Source organism: Glandiceps talaboti, chromosome 12 (genome assembly GCF_964340395.1).
Source record: "Glandiceps talaboti chromosome 12, keGlaTala1.1, whole genome shotgun sequence".
Lineage (NCBI taxonomy): Eukaryota > Metazoa > Hemichordata > Enteropneusta > Spengelidae > Glandiceps > Glandiceps talaboti.
Genome location: NC_135560.1, coordinates 17,111,902 through 17,131,247, shown reverse-complemented (window position 1 = coordinate 17,131,247; position 19,346 = coordinate 17,111,902). Strand labels below are relative to the sequence as shown.

General features: G+C 35.8%; 2 protein-coding genes and 2 non-coding genes across 4 annotated transcripts; 3 read left to right on the top strand and 1 right to left on the bottom strand.

The window, feature by feature from the left end:
* LOC144443029 (long-chain fatty acid transport protein 2-like) lies at positions 1-8,834 on the top strand. The gene is made up of 9 exons (XM_078132402.1): positions 1-484; positions 872-1,096; positions 2,043-2,201; positions 2,939-3,063; positions 3,935-4,129; positions 4,471-4,561; positions 4,836-5,034; positions 5,533-5,630; positions 8,497-8,834. Exons 1-9 carry the CDS (start codon positions 1-3, stop codon positions 8,802-8,804), a joined length of 1,884 nt encoding a protein of 627 aa, XP_077988528.1. The 3' UTR covers positions 8,805-8,834.
* A 1,437-nt stretch (positions 8,835-10,271) lies between these two features.
* Positions 10,272-10,345, top strand: Trnat-agu (transfer RNA threonine (anticodon AGU)). The gene has a single exon. It is a non-coding gene; the product is annotated as a tRNA-Thr (tRNA).
* Positions 10,346-11,274: 929 nt separating this feature from the next.
* On the top strand, positions 11,275-11,356 carry Trnal-aag (transfer RNA leucine (anticodon AAG)). Its single transcript has one exon. It is a non-coding gene; the product is annotated as a tRNA-Leu (tRNA).
* Positions 11,357-12,797: 1,441 nt separating this feature from the next.
* On the bottom strand, positions 12,798-19,257 carry LOC144443028 (long-chain fatty acid transport protein 2-like). The gene is made up of 8 exons (XM_078132401.1): positions 18,816-19,257; positions 18,074-18,262; positions 16,589-16,713; positions 15,578-15,772; positions 15,118-15,208; positions 14,267-14,465; positions 13,658-13,755; positions 12,798-13,105 (listed from the first exon to the last, which is right to left on the bottom strand). Exons 1-8 carry the CDS (start codon positions 19,255-19,257, stop codon positions 12,798-12,800), a joined length of 1,647 nt encoding a protein of 548 aa, XP_077988527.1.
* Between the last annotated feature and the right edge of the window lie 89 nt (positions 19,258-19,346).

Here is a 19,346-nt window from a genome sequence, read left to right as displayed (position 1 = left end):
ATGGATCCATCGGCTGGAATTAACAAAGGTTATAAAGTAGCCATTGGGTCGGCTGCATTCTTAGCCGCAGCAAGATGGATGTATCCTTACTTTGGACACGATTTTAAATCCATACGGCGAGTTATTTCTATAAGAAAGTCAGTCGCCAATTGGAGCGAGTCTGGGCGCTTTGCGGCTGATCTATTTCTACACTCGGCTGCTAAACATCCATACAAGCCGTTCATCATATTCAACAATCGTATCTTTACCTACAAAGATATCGATATGCTGTCGAACAAATTCGCCAATTTCGTTATGGAAAAGGGTTTGAAATGTGGCGACACTGTGGCCATTTTGATGCATAACTCACCGACTGTGGTATGGGCCTGGCTTGCCCTCGCCAAACTTGGGATAAAATGCGCGCTTATCAATGTTCACCTTCGGAAAGAAGCGCTAACCCATTGTTTGACTATTAGTGGGGCAAAACTATTGGTGATTGGTGAGGGTGAGTATAAAATCATGTTACATTGAGATATTATGTACTGGACTCAGGATTTTTTTTTTACGATACCCACTCTTTCTAGTGCACTGTGACCTTTCAGACACTCGTGACCCGTAGAATTAGGGAGCGATCAGGTTTTTTTTTACGGCGGGGGGGGGGGGGGGGGGCGCAAATCGAGGGGGGCGGGTCAACTCAAAATTTTTGCATTATGACGTATTGGCTATGTGTGTGACAATATAACATTAATCGTCTATTTACATTGTGAGAGAGAGAGAGAGAGAGAGAGAGAGAGAGGGGGGAGGGAGAGAGAGGGGGGAGGGAGGGAGGGAGGGGAGAGAGAGAGAATGAGAATGTTCGACTAAAATTTCCACCTTTTTTGTCAAATATTAGGTCTAGATCTAGTAGAAGCTGTAGCCGACATAAGTGACAACTTGAAAGCTGCTAGAATGGAGGTGTGGTCACTTGAAAACAGTAATCTACAGGATATCTATGCCGATATCGAAGTTGTCGACGAAGGCGTAGGTAATGCCTCAACTGACCCAATTCCGTCCGAACAAAGAAGTTCTGTCACAGAGGGCGACGCGTCGGTCTACATATACACATCTGGTACTACAGGTAAATGCACAAGCTTATGCTTGGTACATGTAATGTGTGGCCGCTCAACATATAGCTCTTTCACATTACAGGTCTGTGAACGAACTAGCACAGGAGTCTGATGTATGGAAATCTTTGCAAATTTTACCAGTTCTGCCGCTCTGTTTACAGGGTTCTCAAACCTTTAAGGTTGTCGAAGTTGGTTTTGTTTGTCTACTTAAATTCGGAAATGACTATTCAAGTTGCTCATGAACCTTCTTAATTAGTTCTCGATTTCTAAACAAGGATACAATTAAATTCTTTAGGAAGGTTCTCAGTATTCAATTGATATAATAGCATAACTGAACAGAGGTTTAGTAGTGCTATAGGCATGGTGAAATGTCTGTGTGTGTGCGGATTTGTCAAACCGCCAGACCGATTGTCTTGGTATTAGCCTATTAGGTGAGACATTACTTAGGGCGTGTAGATGGGAAATCTTTGAAAAGAAAATGATCGCATCAGAGATGTGCGTTTTGATAAAAAATGTGATTTTTGTAAAAAAATACTTAAACTCCAAAAGTACTGGTGGGAATGTTCTTGGGAGTGTTTAAGAATTGTTCATGACATGATGATCCCATCAGTGATATGCAAATTAGGGTTAAAATGTGTCTTTTTGGTCAAAAAGTCTATAATTCCAAAATTACTGAGATACTGGGGCTGAGATTTGGTGGGAACGTTCTAAGGGGTGTTTTAGATTAAGATGTATTCTTGGGAATAACTGGGAAGGATAGGCAAGTGAATAAGGATTCTGAAAATGTATGCAAATATGCCTAACAACAAGACCACTCCCATAGCAACAGCCAAATACAGTTGTACTACAACGCCATTGGTGCCATGGCGCCATTTGTGAAAGTATGATATAAAATGTAAAGCAGTCTGTGTAAATATTGTTGTTAACTCATGTATTTGTATTTTTGAAAACACCTAGGTCTTCCGAAGGCTGCTATAGTCAGCCATTATCGGCATCTTCTGAGTTGCCACGTCTTTTCAGTTTTTGACATGCGTGAGGACGATATTGTGTACATATCACTACCTTTGTACCATGCTTCGGCGTTTGCTCTTGGAATTGGTAATGTAATTCGTTTGGGTAAGATATACAATATTTTAAAACATTGTTAAAAGTCCGGTAGCTTAACCTTCGTTGAAAAATACACGAAACACTTACTTGAAAATGTGTGTATTAGTTGAATTACCTAATATCATAGTTGGTGGCATCGTCACAGTACACTGGTGTGATGTCAGTATGTAAATAGTTGTAATGCAGATACATACCAAATTACTTGTTTGTCAAACAAATTATGTGGGATGTTGATAACGTTTGATCGCTAGGCAATCATAAATTCCCCAGTACAACACAAATAAATTGAAAACTATGGTTCTATTTAAAGCTAAAAAAAAGCTAAAAAAAGTCCAGTCAGGCTTATTTACGCCTTCAGTACACTATTTTGATCCACTGCTATCAGCTTAGGCTTCTATATGATTCTTTAGAATTTCGCTACAAGTTTCAAAGGTAAATTACCAGTGCTATTTTATAACCAAAAATCATTGGTAAGTTGTAATAGCAGTAACCAATACATGTACTTAATGCAGAAATAAGTCTGACGGGACTTTTCGTTGAAGAATTTCATTTTTCTGTGCAATGTTTCCTGTTATGATGGTATCACTTAGATAAAAAATGTTATTGTGATAACATTATTGACAGTTGATTCTAGTCCAATTTCGTAGCCATTTTATTCTAGATATTTAAGCTATAAAATCACATATTTTGTGTCTTCAAATATCAACATGCATGACATCAAACTAGGTATCTAACTTACACTGCAGGTACAACTGCTGTCTTGGCACCTAAATTTTCAGTACATTCATTTTGGGAAGACTGTCGACGACACAATGTTACTGTCATTCTCTACATTGGAGAAATTTGCCGATATTTAACGACGATGCCCGAGGTAAGTCGATACAATGTTTCTGCTTTCTGTGCATATTAGGAGATACTTACTGATATCTGGTGATAGTGTCTGGGATAAGATAGAACAGTTACCGTCATTCTTTTCACAGGACAAAGATCCCATAAGTCTAACATACTTGACTCATAGCTAATATATTTTGAGGTAGTTATTTGGAACCGTAGTATTTAAAATTCGGCATGTTTTCAAACACTAAGATTTTCAACACCTTCAAACTAGCAGGGTATGGCATCACTTTCCCTGAAATCTTTTGCAATGAAATGAATGGTGGATTTCAATTCAGTTCAACATACCAAATCTAGCTCAAATTCAAAGTCCCAAAATCTGTAATACGTTTGATTTTATTTGAAAATTCACATACATATTGAATGAAGTCACCTACTTGAATGACATAATTATATTTGGATGGACTTCTCCTTTAATAGTGCTGCCCCTTTCCTCAGGTCACAATGCCACCCCAAGTAGATTTGAAAATTGATAATTTTCCCAATTTCTGTGGATAGTTATTTGTTTTTCGCAAAAGTTCATTGGTCAACGAGTATAGCTAGTTGTTGCTACATTGTGTTGACAAATAGCTATGGTTTCAGTAACGTTATCAACTGTATTGACCTTTGAAGCCTTTGAACAATTGGTGAATTGAAAGTATGAAATATATGTATAATAACAAGAAGATTCAAAGAATGTGTGAGAACTTAGGAGATAGAATGTACCCTTGTCAAGATACTGAAAGGCTGTGGTGAGAATTAGTACTGGATTTTTGTTTTGTCATTTACGGGGTCAAAAGTGATCTGCATGACTTGACTGACAATAGCTTGTAATTCACGTGATGTATGTCAATACTTTGTCATTTTAGAACACCAATGACAGGAATCACAAGGTACGAATGGCACTGGGTAACGGTTTGCGACCTGACATTTGGGAAAAGTTCCAACGCCGATTTAACATTGGTACAATTGGAGAATTCTTTGCTGCAACAGATGGACCCTTTTGGGCTTCCAATCACGATAACAAAGTTGGTGCTGTTGGAAAGTTGTCTCCATTCATGAAGGTGAGAAAGAGAACAATATGTATTGGAAAGGTTGTCATCATCAAAGGGTATTACTTATTCACAAGATTAAAACTTGTACACCTTGCGACATCTCACAGAATATGATAGGACCTTGAATAACAGTTACACTTTTCACTCATCATATTGATGCATAACATAGTCAGCACCTGTCAACAAACGTTTCCATTGTCACTTACACAACAACAGGGAATTTGTATCCTGAGGCGGGAATGTCAAATTGCTATTGACAAAAAAAACCCAGTTCATTTGATTACCAATTAACAAAGACTGATGCACAGTATTTGTGAAGTTGATTTCCTTTCTTTTTTATGCTATGGTAGAAAATGATGGCATTTGAGCTTGTTAAATATAACTATGATACAGCCGAACCAATCCGAGACTCTAGGGGGCGCTGCATCCCTGTCAAACATGGTAAGTTTGTATTAAAAGAATCACCAAAATGTTGATCATATCAAGTATTGAATTAGTGATGTCTGATTTGAACTGGAATTGATTTGATACTGGAGGAGTCGAACCTTTGTCACAGCAGTGGAAGTACATTGTTGAGCCAGAGCAGAAAAACACCATGATTATCAAAGAATGTGTTTTTAAGATTTTTTTTTTTTCATTGAGACCATAATTAAAACCGTTGCAATGTGTATAATTAAGTAAATAAATTGTTTGATGGGGCGCTATATTACTTTAGGTGATGCTGGACTGTTACTTGCTACAATCAACGACCAGAGCCGATATGATGGTTATCACGGTAGAAAAGATTTGACCAATAAGAAAATCGTGAGTAATGCTTTCAAAGATGGCGACAAGTACTTCAACACAGGCGATCTTCTCAGCTTGGACAAGAACTATTATTTGTATTTCGTTGATAGAGTTGGAGATACATTCAGGTTGGTCATTTGCAAAGTCTACAATAGATTATTTGAAATATTTGACAGTTCTGAGGTGTTTTAGTTGTTATCACTGTAGAAAGCTAGACAATTTCCTCCCTTTTTCGTTAAATTGTAACAGTCCCATACCAAAACTATTCAATTCGCATCATGATTACATACTTTACAATGTAGTGCAGTACAGTGCAGTACAGTATAGTACAGTACAGTACAGTATATTACAGTACAGTATAGTACAGTACAGTGCAGTACAGTACAGTACAGTGCAGTACAGTATATTACAGTACAGTATAGTACAGTACAGTACAGTGCAGTGCAGTATATTACAATACAGTGCAGTTTAGTAACACAACACAATATAAAGTACAGTGCAATAGAATACAGTGCAGTAAGCTGCAATGCAATACAGTTTTGTACAATACAAGATAGTATAACACTCATTACTCCAAGATTACTGTTGGTACTATCAACCATCCTAACGTCTTTTGTACTTCATAGGTGGAAAGGAGAAAATGTAGCTACAACTGAAGTGAGTCAGGTTCTGACGTCATATCCGGGTGTATTAGAGGCAGTTGTTTATGGTGTTGCCGTTCCAGGTAAGAAAGCAATGCCTCGTTATCCCAACAAAATCTAAGTTGGTCCACTCTCAAATGTTTTCGTATGATCAAAAATATTAGAATTTGTCAAATGTAAACAAATGTTCAGCACTGAAGGTTGACAAAGTTGTCAGAGTTTCCAAATTAAAAAAGAACACCTGACGGTAGGATTATCATACTTTTGAAAGAGATCTGTAAATTATTTCTTAGGTTACAAAATTTCTTTAACAACATCACAAACTCATGTGTATGCAGACTTTGAATAAGGTTGTACTTTGCAGTTATCGTACATGTATGGATTACGATGTATGATCAACTTATAATATGCTGTCAACTTACAAGTTTTGGACACTGAACTGATATTTAGAAGAACTTGCCAAATTATTAGAAAATATTTAAAATTAATTTACAATGAACTGAAATTGATAATATAGCTGTTATGTTTCATGCCATGGCATATAGGGATAACTCATATTTGTATGATATTTTCGAATTTTGATATTTGTCAAATATATTTAGAAATTATGTGATTTCTTCATTCTGTTTACTTCATCTTATATATATACTTTATTGTCATGCTAAATTTACATGAAATTCGATGTACATTGGCAGGGGGAAAGGGAAGAACACACAGAGACTATTTCAACTTACTTTACATATACATACATATACATAAACACACGTCAGACTGCTACTGATTCAATAGATGGATTGACCTTGGTACAAAACTGTGCTTAAATCTATTTGTGCGAGAACGTGGAACCCTAAGGCGACGACCACTTGGAAGATATTCATACTCTGTATGAAGTGGATGATTAGGATCTTTCATTATTTTATCCGCCATCTTAATAACTTTATCTTTGTACACCACAGAGTTCTGAACAGGTTCATCATGGCTGTCATCAAGTAACCTTTTACAGATCTTTCTAGGGCGATTGAGGTCTTCTTGGAGATGGTTTGATAGCAGATCATAGAAGGCGGTGTTAGCATAGTTAATAACAGACGATATTGTTGAGTTGAAAAACAGAGCTATTACGTTTGAACTTACATTTAACTTTCTCATTGATCTTATATGATACATTCGTTTGTTTACCTTTCTCAATTGATTTTCTACGTGTTGTGCGAATGACAATTTGCAGTCGATCATACAACCTAAATATGGATATGATGACACTCTCTCTACCTTCATATTATTGATCGCAACTGGTTGTTTTTCATTTTGTCTTCTTCTAAAGTCCAATACAAGCTCTTTCGTCTTTGACACATTAAGATCTAAATAGTTATCATTACACCAGGTGTAAACAAAATCAATACACTCAAAATATTCACGATCGTCATCACTCGAAATAAACCCCACAACAGCTGAGTCGTCTGCATACTTCTCAATCATTGCCCCCTCAGTGTCCCATGCTAAATCATTTGTATACAAAACAAAAAGAACAGGTGACAACACACAACCCTGAGGTGCTCCTGTATTAATTGTAATAGTGCTTGATGTTTCGAAGCTGGTGCGAACATACTGAGATCTTCCGGTCAGATAATCTAATATCCATAATTGTAGATAATTAGGAACATTGAGCACATTCAATTTATTTAGCATTAAATGAGGTTGTATCGTGTTGAATGCTGAAGAGTAGTCAATGAACAAGACTCTAACTGTATTTGACGATTTAATATCTAGATGCTTAGTTGCACGATGTACTAGTGTGCAGATTGCATCGTCAGTCGAGCGGCCAGATATATACGCAAATTGCAGAGGATCGAAATGGTTCTGAATATATGGCATGAGCAATTCTAAACCCACTCGTTCAAAACATTTGGAGATAATAGACGTTAAAGTGACTGGACGGAAATCATTATCTACCCGTGGTAGTTGCTTTTTTGGGACTGGTATTATCTCCCCAACTTTCCATGGTGACGGAAAAATACCTGTAGATAAGGATAACTCAAACACATAGTGAATTATATAGAGTAGACTATCTTTACAATGTTTAAGGAGTCTACCACTGATTTTGTCCGGACCAGGTGCTTTATTCACCCTGATTCTACTGAAGGCTTTACGAACAAGGCTCTCAGAGAGCGTAAAGTCGTCCTGCAAAGAACTTTGTAATCCTTTTTTTATGTTCCGGTGTTCATGACTAAAATCTACACGATCAAAACGAGCGTAGAATCTATTCAAACGGTCTGCTGCACCTGGTTCGGACAAAATGACCTGATTTTTACATTTCTGGCCCATACCAGTAAGAACCTTCAGGCCTTTCCAGGCTTGTTTAGAATCATTTGTTCTAAAGAGATCTTCAACTTTATTTTTGTAATCACGCTTGGCTTTACGTATTTTCCTATTCAACTGAATCTGTTTCTGATGATAATCCTCTTTACCATACGAATTTTGTTTATCGAGTATTGCCTGTCTTAAATCTGATGTGACCCATGGCTTATTATTTGGAAACATTTTGACCTGTTTCGTCTGAAAATGCAAATTGCTACAGAAACTTATGTATGAGGTGACAACGTCGGTTAATATATTCACATCACCTGCAGCATCTACAATGAATAAATTCCAATCCGTTAACTCGAAACACGCATTCATTCTATCAATGCCTGACTGATCCATAATCACTTTCTCAACTACTGTTGGAGTAAGACGTTTCAATTTCGACTTGTACTTTGGCATCATGTGGATAATGTATTGATAAGTTAACAAATTTGATAGACTGATAAATGATGATGATGATGATGATGATGATGATTTGATTACAGACTCATCGATGAAGTACACAATAGAGGTGTCATATATGTGACAGTCTACCTGTAATCTGTAAACATTTATTTGAAGTAGAGTTCTGTTTTTTCTCATTTAATTTAGGCCAGGACGGGAGAGCTGGAATGGCCGTGTTACATCTTGAAGATCGCACCGAATTCGATTTCAAAAAGTTTTACAACTTCGTTATCTCCGAATTACCACTGTACTCGTGTCCACGGTTCTTACGCATTCAGGAAAGTGTCGCCACTACGGGTACTTACAAGTACGAAAAAACAAAGTTGGTAAAAGAGGGTTTTGACCCAAACTTGATTGAAGAACCGCTGTACTACATGGACAGCAAGAAAGAACTGTACTCACCGCTTGATAACAATTCGTACGCGGGAATTTTGGTCGGAAAGGCCAGACTTTGAGTTATCAATACGTGAATACGAACAATTGATTTGTGCCCACAGTTTGTACATTTTGTACGTCGTTGATGTCCAGTTGTTTTTTGATGTCACCTATTAAAATATGGGTATATATTTTGAAGCTTTCATCTGAACTGCCGATGTGAACCAACTCGTAATCTAATTTAAGTAATGATATTGAGAGATTCTGTAATTTAATGAATTGTATGCCAAGGTTATGTGTAGATTGCATTGTTGTTTTGTTAGATTTATCATTATTTTAATCATGTAAGCATTGTGATGGTGAAGCATTCTAGAGTACAATACTGAAATATTAGATTGAGTTAATCAAATAGGTATTGTCACCACACGCAATATTCAGATATCTTTTATAATTATTATCGCTGAACGGAAATGTCTGTATGTCTGTCCTTGTGTATGTATGTATGTATGTATGTATGTCTGTCTGTATGTATGTATGTATGTATGTATGTATGTATGTATGTATGTATGTATGTATGTATGTATGTATGTATGTATGTATGTATGTATGTCTGTCTGTCTGTCTGTCTGTCTGTCTGTCTGTCTGTCTGTATGTATGTAATAAACATGTATGTATGTATGTATGTATGTATGTATGTATGTATGTATGTATGTATGTATGTATGTATGTAATAAGCATGTATGTATGTATGTATCTATACATGCACATGTATCGTGCGATTTTGATCGCATGTATGTTGTCCTTCATTTCTATTTTAATTTTAATTATAGTCTCAAGTACTCATGTATATAAATTTGATGTATATGAAACCTTTTATACTATTAAAGATATATAATGATTGAGTAACTCCGAGTAGATACGAGTTGTTAGTCTCTTGACATCAATTAAAATATCCAGACGAAAATTTTACCAGATCTATGATCCTTAGAGTAATTTCTCTTTTTGATATGTACACAATAAACACTTTTGTATCTGATGAAATAAACAATTTAATTGAATGTGTTCAAATGTACTTTATACACACGCGCGTTTTAACACCGAAACAATGAATGTTTCGTATGCCACAAGACATTTCCTCAAAATTCGTCCTGTAAGTACTAGATTGTAACTTCTTTACATTCCACTTTGCATTCTCGTATCATATAATGTATATCAAAATATCGAAATGAAAGTGTTCACATCCCATCATTTAATGGTAACTTTATGGCGTTTCTCAAAAGTCTTCCAACGATTTGTAAATGATAATAACTATAGTGTGGAGCACTGCAGATCAAGAAAGGATTCTGTTAGTAACTGAGAGGTAAATCGGAGGCCTCTACGGAAGAGCAACCTTACGATTGACAAATAATCCCCTCTCTAGTAAAATAAGTTTAATAAATAAATAAATAAGTAAATAAATAAATAATAAAATAAGAAAGCAACATGTTGGAATTTTCATACACATGACGACATTTGATGATATAACATGATTATGTCATTAAGTATCTGGCGCCGTGGCTTAGTTGGTTAAAGCGCCTGTCTAGTAAACAGGAGATCCTGGGTTCAAATCCCAGCGGTGCCTATTTTGTTTAGCATTTGTTAGCAAAATGCCATAGTCAGCAATCACTTCAATGTCAGTGATTTTTAGTGCAATAAATAAATGTCACTTTCGCTTGGTAATGTTTGTACTTTTTTGTCTTAATCGTGTAACGTGACACTGATGAGTTCCTCTTTTTCGAATGGAACAACGCCCTCAACGCCTGGATAGAGGAGAATGAGTTTGTGTTTGTTTGATGTGCCCAATTCTTTAAGTAAATGATCACAACCATATTCATATAATAATAATATTATTATGATTGTCATAAAGATTATTAATCTATATAATAACACAGGATCTTCTGATGATACAGATATCTTAGATGTTTGTGATAATTTATCAACAAAGACGAGTAAAAAATACCGAAAATGTTTTAATCACAGTTGTTGAAGGTAAAACTAGTTTTGTTGGACCCAACCGTAAGCTCTCCCAATGTGCGGTCTTATTATATGTGGTTTGATTTCAAACTTCCCTGTAATTGGTTCATCAATCGTCAGTTTGTTTACTTGATACCAAAGTGACATGAAAGTTACTGTATATACTATGTTCGTTTTTGTATGTATGATACATTGTTATGCTGTGTTGCATATGTGATTTCATAACGACAGTCAAAGTATGTTTGTTTTGAACATTTGTTACTCAGGCAAACGAAATGACTAAAATTTTATTAGAAAAATTATCATGTCAATAACCATTTTGGAATTAGTGTTGTGTGTACGATGGGGAGAGAAATTCTATGTACTCTGTGCACAATGGAAAATTTATGTGGAGTTGGTTGGCGGAGGGGTGAAGGTAGGGGGTCATTTATCAGTAAACGAAAAATAACCTATCCTTTCCATTACAGGCTCAGTTAAGAAAGTATGCAAAATGTCGAAGTAGTGAGAACTACACGAATTATTTTAATATGCAGTTAAGGTAGCGTGGCCGAGTGGTCTAAGGCGCTGGTTTAAGGCACCAGTCATTTCGATGGCGTGGGTTCGAATCCCACCGCTGCCAGTACTTTTCAAGTTCTTTTTGTAACGGTCATATGTTTCTGTAACAATTTCATATATCAACTTAATTTCAATCCAAGTCTTCGGTTTCCAAGGTGATATTTCTGACTTATTTTATAAAATTTTACTATGAACTTTGAACCGATAGACTGAAATGATAATTAAAGCGTTAAAAAGGTAATAAACTTACGATACTACCAAAACAGAGTGACTATGGAGTTTCAATTAGCAGCACCGCGTTTTTCACGTCTCTCAAAAGGCTTGTTGTTACAAATTACATAAACCAACATACGGACAGACACTGATAACGCACAAGCATATAAATGGTACATTTGATGTCACTATGGATACAAATCAACATCACTGTGGGATGACTCGAAACAAGGAAGATTAAAATACAAAATGTGTTCTGTTCATAGTGAGCTAAAATGTAATGCGTATTCGCAATCAGTGCCTGCATTTTGTTTGTGAGATTCGTAACAAAATAAGTGGTGTGAGATGTACCTATTAATATAATAGTACATTGTCCCATGACCAAAGTCCACACATTCCACACAACAGTTCACTATGTATTGACTGCAAAATCATGGATACATACGCATTGACGATCAGTGACTAATTCCATGTGACTGCGCACGCAAACTAACAACAGTCAACACTATTGATCACGCAGTTACTATTACACGCAATTCAAAGTTGTTGCTGTTCGTAAAATTAGCGGACATTGGGACAAACCAGTTCTTGACGTATCTACGTAAACTATTACATGATAGATTTCAGTAAATTCCAAGGATGGCACAGTAAAACCGTCATTACAGTGCCAGGCTTTATTTCGTGTAGCAAACAATCATTCTATTCTATGTGTGGTGTTGAATCATCTTAACTATCCCCTCCAGCACGGTATTTCACGTAGCCTGATAATACACGGCGCCCAATTGCCCTTTAAAGAGTAAATAAATTCAATCATATTATAAATCAGAAATAACATCACAACAGATGTCGTCAAAATACGATTTCTTAAATCTAAACGCATTTTTGAGTTGTGTACAAGACAAATAAAATCAAATTGATTTTTTTTCGGTTCGCATCTAAACATCAAGGACGTCAACGACGATCACGATTTTAACCTGTTTTTGTACTGCTTGCGGATAGTATCGACCAATGTACAGTGAATATATTGTGGTTGTCTGATCGAAAAATGATGCTCCAGTTACAACTAACACAGTTTTAACATGGTGACAGATTCAAAACGGAGCTTTTTTTCTCAAGATTTAAACTTGTCACTACACTACCTAAAGATAATATTCACCGCTAATTAACATATACAATGTCTTTTAGTGAATATATCTTTGGCTATTTTATGAAAACACGTCCCTGTTGTAACTAGTGCAGGTTTCAGACAAAGTCAGTGTATAGAGTTTTACATTTATGTACCAATAGATTATTCACAGTCTCGACTTTCCCATCATGATCCTTTTAAACTCATCTCCAGTCAGAGGTAGATAAGTTTTTTGTTTGGTGTCCATATAGAACAACTGATCATCCACAACATTTGGGTCAAAGCCTTCCTTCTTTAACTTTGTATTAATGACTTTGTAGGTTACGGTCATGTCAAACGACTCTCCTACTCGAAGAAATAACGGGCACGCATACTTCGGCAGCTGAGAGGTGACATGGTTATAGAACTGAGCAAAATTGAAGAGCTTTGGATGTTTTAGGACAACAGCTGCCATTCCAGCTCGTCCATCATGACCTGTTGAAAAGAATAATGATACAAATCTGAGATGAAATATCAATATGAAAGGTATTGTGATAATCTTATTTATGTATGACGCCCTCTCTAGTTGACAGGTGTCAGAATCGCACCAACTGACCCTATCCCTAAGGATGCATCCAATTTCACATTCGGCGTTTGGCAACCCCCTTTTTCAGAAATCCCACACGGTGGACGCAACAGATATTTGGTTATATCAAATCAAAATTAATATGAAATATGTTTATAAATACTGATATAGAAATATTTTATTTGTGGTGAATTTTTTCGTTATCACATAAATTTGTTGAAATAACCTTTTCGGAATTGTAACACTGTGACTGCTCAAAATAAGCATATTCGTCCAAAATTACATTTGTAATTGAATCTATAAACATTGGTATTCTGTGGTGTTACTTTCATTGCTTTGTGTTACTATAACAGTACAACACACAATTCAGACTATCGGAGTAATAGTTATCTCGATATGATAATATTATCTAAAATATTCATGTACCTTCCCAACGCAATCAAGTATGCATAGTTTCTTACCAGGGACTTTCACCCCATATACTCTTGTATCAGTTATTCCAGGAAATACTACAATCTTCTGTGCTACTTCAATGACAGAAACATTTTCTCCTTTCCATCTGTGGAGAAGAAAACATACATACATATGTATTCTTTTATATACCACATCATGTACGGGAACTTGTAAACCACCATCTTGACTGGAGCATCACGGGAAATTGTGCATCATTTCCATTTTTATATACATAAAAAATCATCGTTGTAACCATATTGTCAGCGACTTGTAAGTTTTTCGTAACCATATAAAATTAAGTCTTGCAGGAGAGACATTTTTTTCGATCACCAGGTATTGTTACAATTGCAATAATCCCACAGTCGTTTGCATCTAAGCATGTTCAGCTTGGTTGCAAATTTGCTATATTATCACTAATTTGAATTTTCACCATGGCAACTACAGGCTTTCAGTATAACAGTACAGACATTTTTACTGATGTTTGGTTCGTTGTATTTTTCGCTGATTGTTATTCATTATAATTTTACAGTTTGGTAGCAAGCTTAAATGTGAACACCGTATGTGTATTCTCATTGAGGAGCGTGAATATAATACCAAGGAGAAAAAAGTGCACTCACCGAAAACTGTCTCCTAAACGGTCTACAAAGTACAAATAGTAGTCTTTGGCAAGTCGGAACAGATCACCTGTACTATAGTACTCATCTCCCTCCACGAAAACATTTCTGAGAAGTTTCCTTTCAGACATTTCCTGATCACCTTCGTACCCAGCAAATTTAATCAAATCCGGTGTACGGTGAATTAAAAGTCCAGCCTCACCTGGTGAAATGGGAGTTTGTTATTGAAAAGAAGACAGAAACTATTTATGTACAAATTTTTAACAGATTTTCCATAAAAATATTAATCCATCGTATTGGTGCCATTGATCTAATCCTATGAGAAAGATAAAGTCTCGTGTGAATAATTTGACCATGCTGTGTAAGTTAAAGGGGCTAAAGCCGAATTGAAACGTCCTGGGGAGTAAATTTTGCTGTATATTCAAAAGGTTCTCGTAGTATTATACTCACCGATGTATACTTAATATTGACTGGACTCAAACCTAGTAGTAATAATAATAATGTGTTTATTGCGTTTCTAGGTTGTATGCAAAGTTTACAAATAGTGAAAAATACATATCTGTCGTACAGAGAGCAAATGTGAGAGAATATATATATATATACATATAGATATATCTTTCTCAAACCTGATATCAAGATATAAATCATCAACGATCTGATGACGTTTATTATACGTATAAATAAATATTGAAATACATATATAAGTATTTATAGATATAATGTTATTACAATGGCTTTTAATATAGATACGCGTAGTTCAAATGCCAAACGTCTCATTACCTGGAATCATGTTGTCTATTACTGTACCATTCTACTAAATTGACAATAAACATACTTATTCCCTGAAGTCTCACCTAGTTTAACAGGAATACACCTTCCATATGAATTACGAATTGGCTCAGCTGTTTCAATATCACAGTGAACTAATTCAAACCCAGACACTTCCTACAATAAAACAATTACAAAGTGAAGATGAATACCTTCAAATAAACCTGTTCTCTTAAATTTCAATGAGTAAAGGTTATACATAAAAAATATATCAATTTCATTGTGCATTCAACGTTATTAAGTAAATCCCTATTGGTACATATACAATGAAAATGCAGTACTTTTCATGAGCACCATGTGTCTAAATAACACGCACGATATCAACGGTGCCAAAATACCCAGAAGACCACAGACAAGGTGTTTCATTATCTGTGATGCACTATAGTGAATGGTACTAATAATCACCCACGTTATTAGTTCTACTGCAGTGAAAACAGTTGCAAACACCCACGATTTAATGTTAAATAACGAGTACATCAAACAAACCTTAAGACGTGGAGTAAATCGTCCAACAGCACATATAGTATTGTCCATGTTTGTGGCACGAAATGTAGATTCAGTCGCTCCATAAAATTCATAGATAACTGGAATCCTAAATCTAGTTTGGAATTCTTTCCAGACATCTTTGCTTAGGCCATTTCCAATCATTAGTCTTAATCTATGACATGTATCTTTTTCACTCTGAAACAGACCCCACAAACAAAATACAAATACTAGTATTGAGACTGAGGTCAGATTTGATAGGTTTGGTTAGACGGGAACGGTAGTACGCTAATGGTAGTAGCATGTGAATTGTTCAGAACAGTTATTAAAGGTGATGATGATCGTACAATAAACGACATTGAGACGTGAAACAGGAAACAGTCACTACGTAACAGCACCCGTCTTAATCACAGACGTCAACTTGTGCCTTCGTCTTTAAGTTATGAGAGTAGATACCTTCAAGTTAATAAGACTGTAGCAGTTTGACTTTCTTCATTTTGAAAAAAAATCAATAAAACTTGTAGAATGTATTAATTATTGATATTCCATATTCCTTAATATGATACAATCCTTGGCAATGTCATGTCTTAATTGATATTGTAACCATTCTAAAGTGATGACCGTCCCCTGATATTTAGATCACAGTGGATACAATTTTGACTACCAAGAAAAGTTTTAACTTGTACAAGTGATATGATTCTAGTAACCTCTACTTAGCACTGTTGGTATTTTCCATAGAATGTAGGCCTTAAACAGAAACGCGAATAGCAGTAACCAGATTAAATAAGTAAATGATTATAGTTTGTGTGTAATGAGGACAAGATACAATAAGATACATTGTGATATTACATTATGACATCATATGTGTACATAAACAATATAATAATTCAATTATGTTTGTAACTAGCGAGACAACATTAATATTGAAAGCAAGGAATATAAATGATATAGGATATCCCTTTCTACTTGTCATTAAACATACAATTAAATAATTTGTTCTCATTCCAAACTTACCTTTGGTCTGGATAGTAAGTATCGACATATCTCACCAACATGCAGAAATGCAGTTACTTGATACTCGATGATGTCATCCCAAAATTTACTTACAGAGAACTTTGGTGCCAATATCATAGTAGCACCTGTTTGATATGAAAATAAGATATGGATAGAATAGTAAAGACATGAACATGCAAGTAAATACTGCAAGAAATGTTTATTTTGTCAAGTCATCCATCCATCCATCCATCCATTCACACACACACACACACACACGCATCAATAAATCAAACCAGTAAGCAAGTTATACTCACACTCTTCCATCTATCCGCAATCCATCCCTCTCTCATGCAAACCCGGTAATATACATACGCGTACAACACACACACACACATACACACACACACACACACACACACACACACATACACACACACACACACATACACACACACACATACACACATACATACATACATACATACATACATACATACATACATACATACATACATACATAGTATCTATGTATGTGCTTACCAACAGAAACTGAATATGATATTCCACTCATAAATCCAGAGGAGTGAAATATCGGCAAGCAGAGATACACCCTGTCATTTGGTTTGAAATACGGATACATCTGTCCCCCAATAATTGTAAAGAGCATTCTTGATTGAGAGATTTTAGCTGCTTTCGGAAAACCTGGAACAGTTTTTGAAAAGAGTAACTGAGACTATAAAGGGGAAAATAGTTAATATTATGTCAACTAATTGCTGACTTTCAATGTTTGTTATCCATTTATGATGGAAGAAATACATTTAGATTGTTTAAATAAGTTTTCTTCACTTGTAGGTGTACGTAAGAAGTAAGCAGTTAGTAGAAATTATTTGAAAGACAAAGCTGCATTATACAGGAGAAAAGAAGCTGCCTTGACGTCTCACGCACGGGACATGGTGTTTTTAAGACAAGGATAGACAATTTACCTCAAGACTAACTGTTACAATAACAGTTACACAACATACAGCAGGATCCTTTACCCAATCATATTGAAAAGTGATAAGCATTGCTATTTGTTTACAGTACAGTAGAAACAGGCTTCTGCTGGAAAAAAATACACATGGACTTGATGATGTCAATGGCTTCAATTGCTTACTTTCCTATAGATAATCGATATGGTAACTTGACTACTTATACATCCCCACTACGTGCGGCACCTCTAGCTATCAATGTTTGGTTTGCATTTGAAGTCGTTTCTCTGTGTGTAAAATATCCTGTCTCATGAGTGAACCACCAAGGCAACTTTATTTCTCCTGTAATTATAAAAGTAATGGCGAGAAAAGGGATAATTTATTCTCATTTCTCTTCTCGACCATGTTCACAAAAATCCTAGACATGGTTTATTTATTGAAAACATCACATAATAAAGATAACAGAAAATATATGTCATAAAAAACGTGCCTGCATAATGTGAATGCTTGCCTTAACTAAAAATCTTCAGTTTACCTGTGGTGCCTGACGTGAAAATATAGACCACTGTGTCATGTTTGTCTATTTTTCGTCTTGTTTCCCGTGCAATGGTCTTATCTGTTGTTTCTCTGACTTCGCTTTGAACAGTCTGCACAATTGGAGAAACTGTTGAGTGTATGTTCTCACCGAGGAACCAAACAGAAATCCCTTTGTCCTGTAGAGTTCCTGAAATTTGGTTCAAGACCTCAAGGATTTGGTCACTGAAAACTAATCAGTTTAAAATATCATCAAATTGGATTATATATATATATATATATATGATAAAAGATGGTACACAATGTCAACATTCATTCCTGTATATTAGAGTGAACGATTTATCGTTGGTGGCGCTCCTGTTAACAAATGCAGCCAACGAAGCTGTTCTTGCAAAAAGCTGTTCGTACACGATTTTCAGCGGGAGAGGAGTGTATACATGTACATCCATGCATCTAGTTGATATACAAATTGGTAAATCAGTTTGCAAAGATTAGATATAAATATAGCCAGGCAAAATTCTATCTTGTTTCTCAATAGTAGTACACGTGCAATGTATTGTCTGTTTGTCAACAAGAAAATGCATGTCAATAAGTGTAAGGAGACAGGCAAATAACTACATATACAGCAACTGCGATGTTAATGCTTATAGGACAAGGGGTTGAAATATTCTAATGGAAAAGAGAACATCAACAGACGTTATTGCGATATCACATTTAAAGTTGGCGAGTTTCTGTACACTTACCTTCACCAACAACAATGATTTTGGCATGGCAAATGTCCAAACAGTGTACCAAGGAATCGTTTCTTAGATTGACATTTAGAAGTGCGCCTTTAATGCCGACCTTAGCCAGACCAAAAACTGTCCAAAAGAATGCTGGCTCGTTGTACATGAGTACTGCCACGGTGTCTCCAAATTTTAGTCCTCGACGAAGGACAAAGTTTGCAAATTGGTTAGATCGTCTATCAACATCTGCATATGTGTAGACATTATCGCCAAACACTAGACAGTCTCTGTGAGCGTATTTAGTCATTGATTCCTCAACGGCATCAATGTAGAAACGCCGCCCGGTCAGCCATTTTTGCAGCACTTCTTTACCTGAACGGAGTTTCTGTAGGGCGTTCCGTTCGAATACAGTTGCATCAACTTTTGGAATTGCAAAATCGTCTTTCATAATGTCGGACATTGTATTCATAGCTGTGTGTAATACGACGCGAGTTTGCGCGCTTAGGGTTAATGTTCCAAGGTCAGCATCAGTCATATATGATGTGAAGG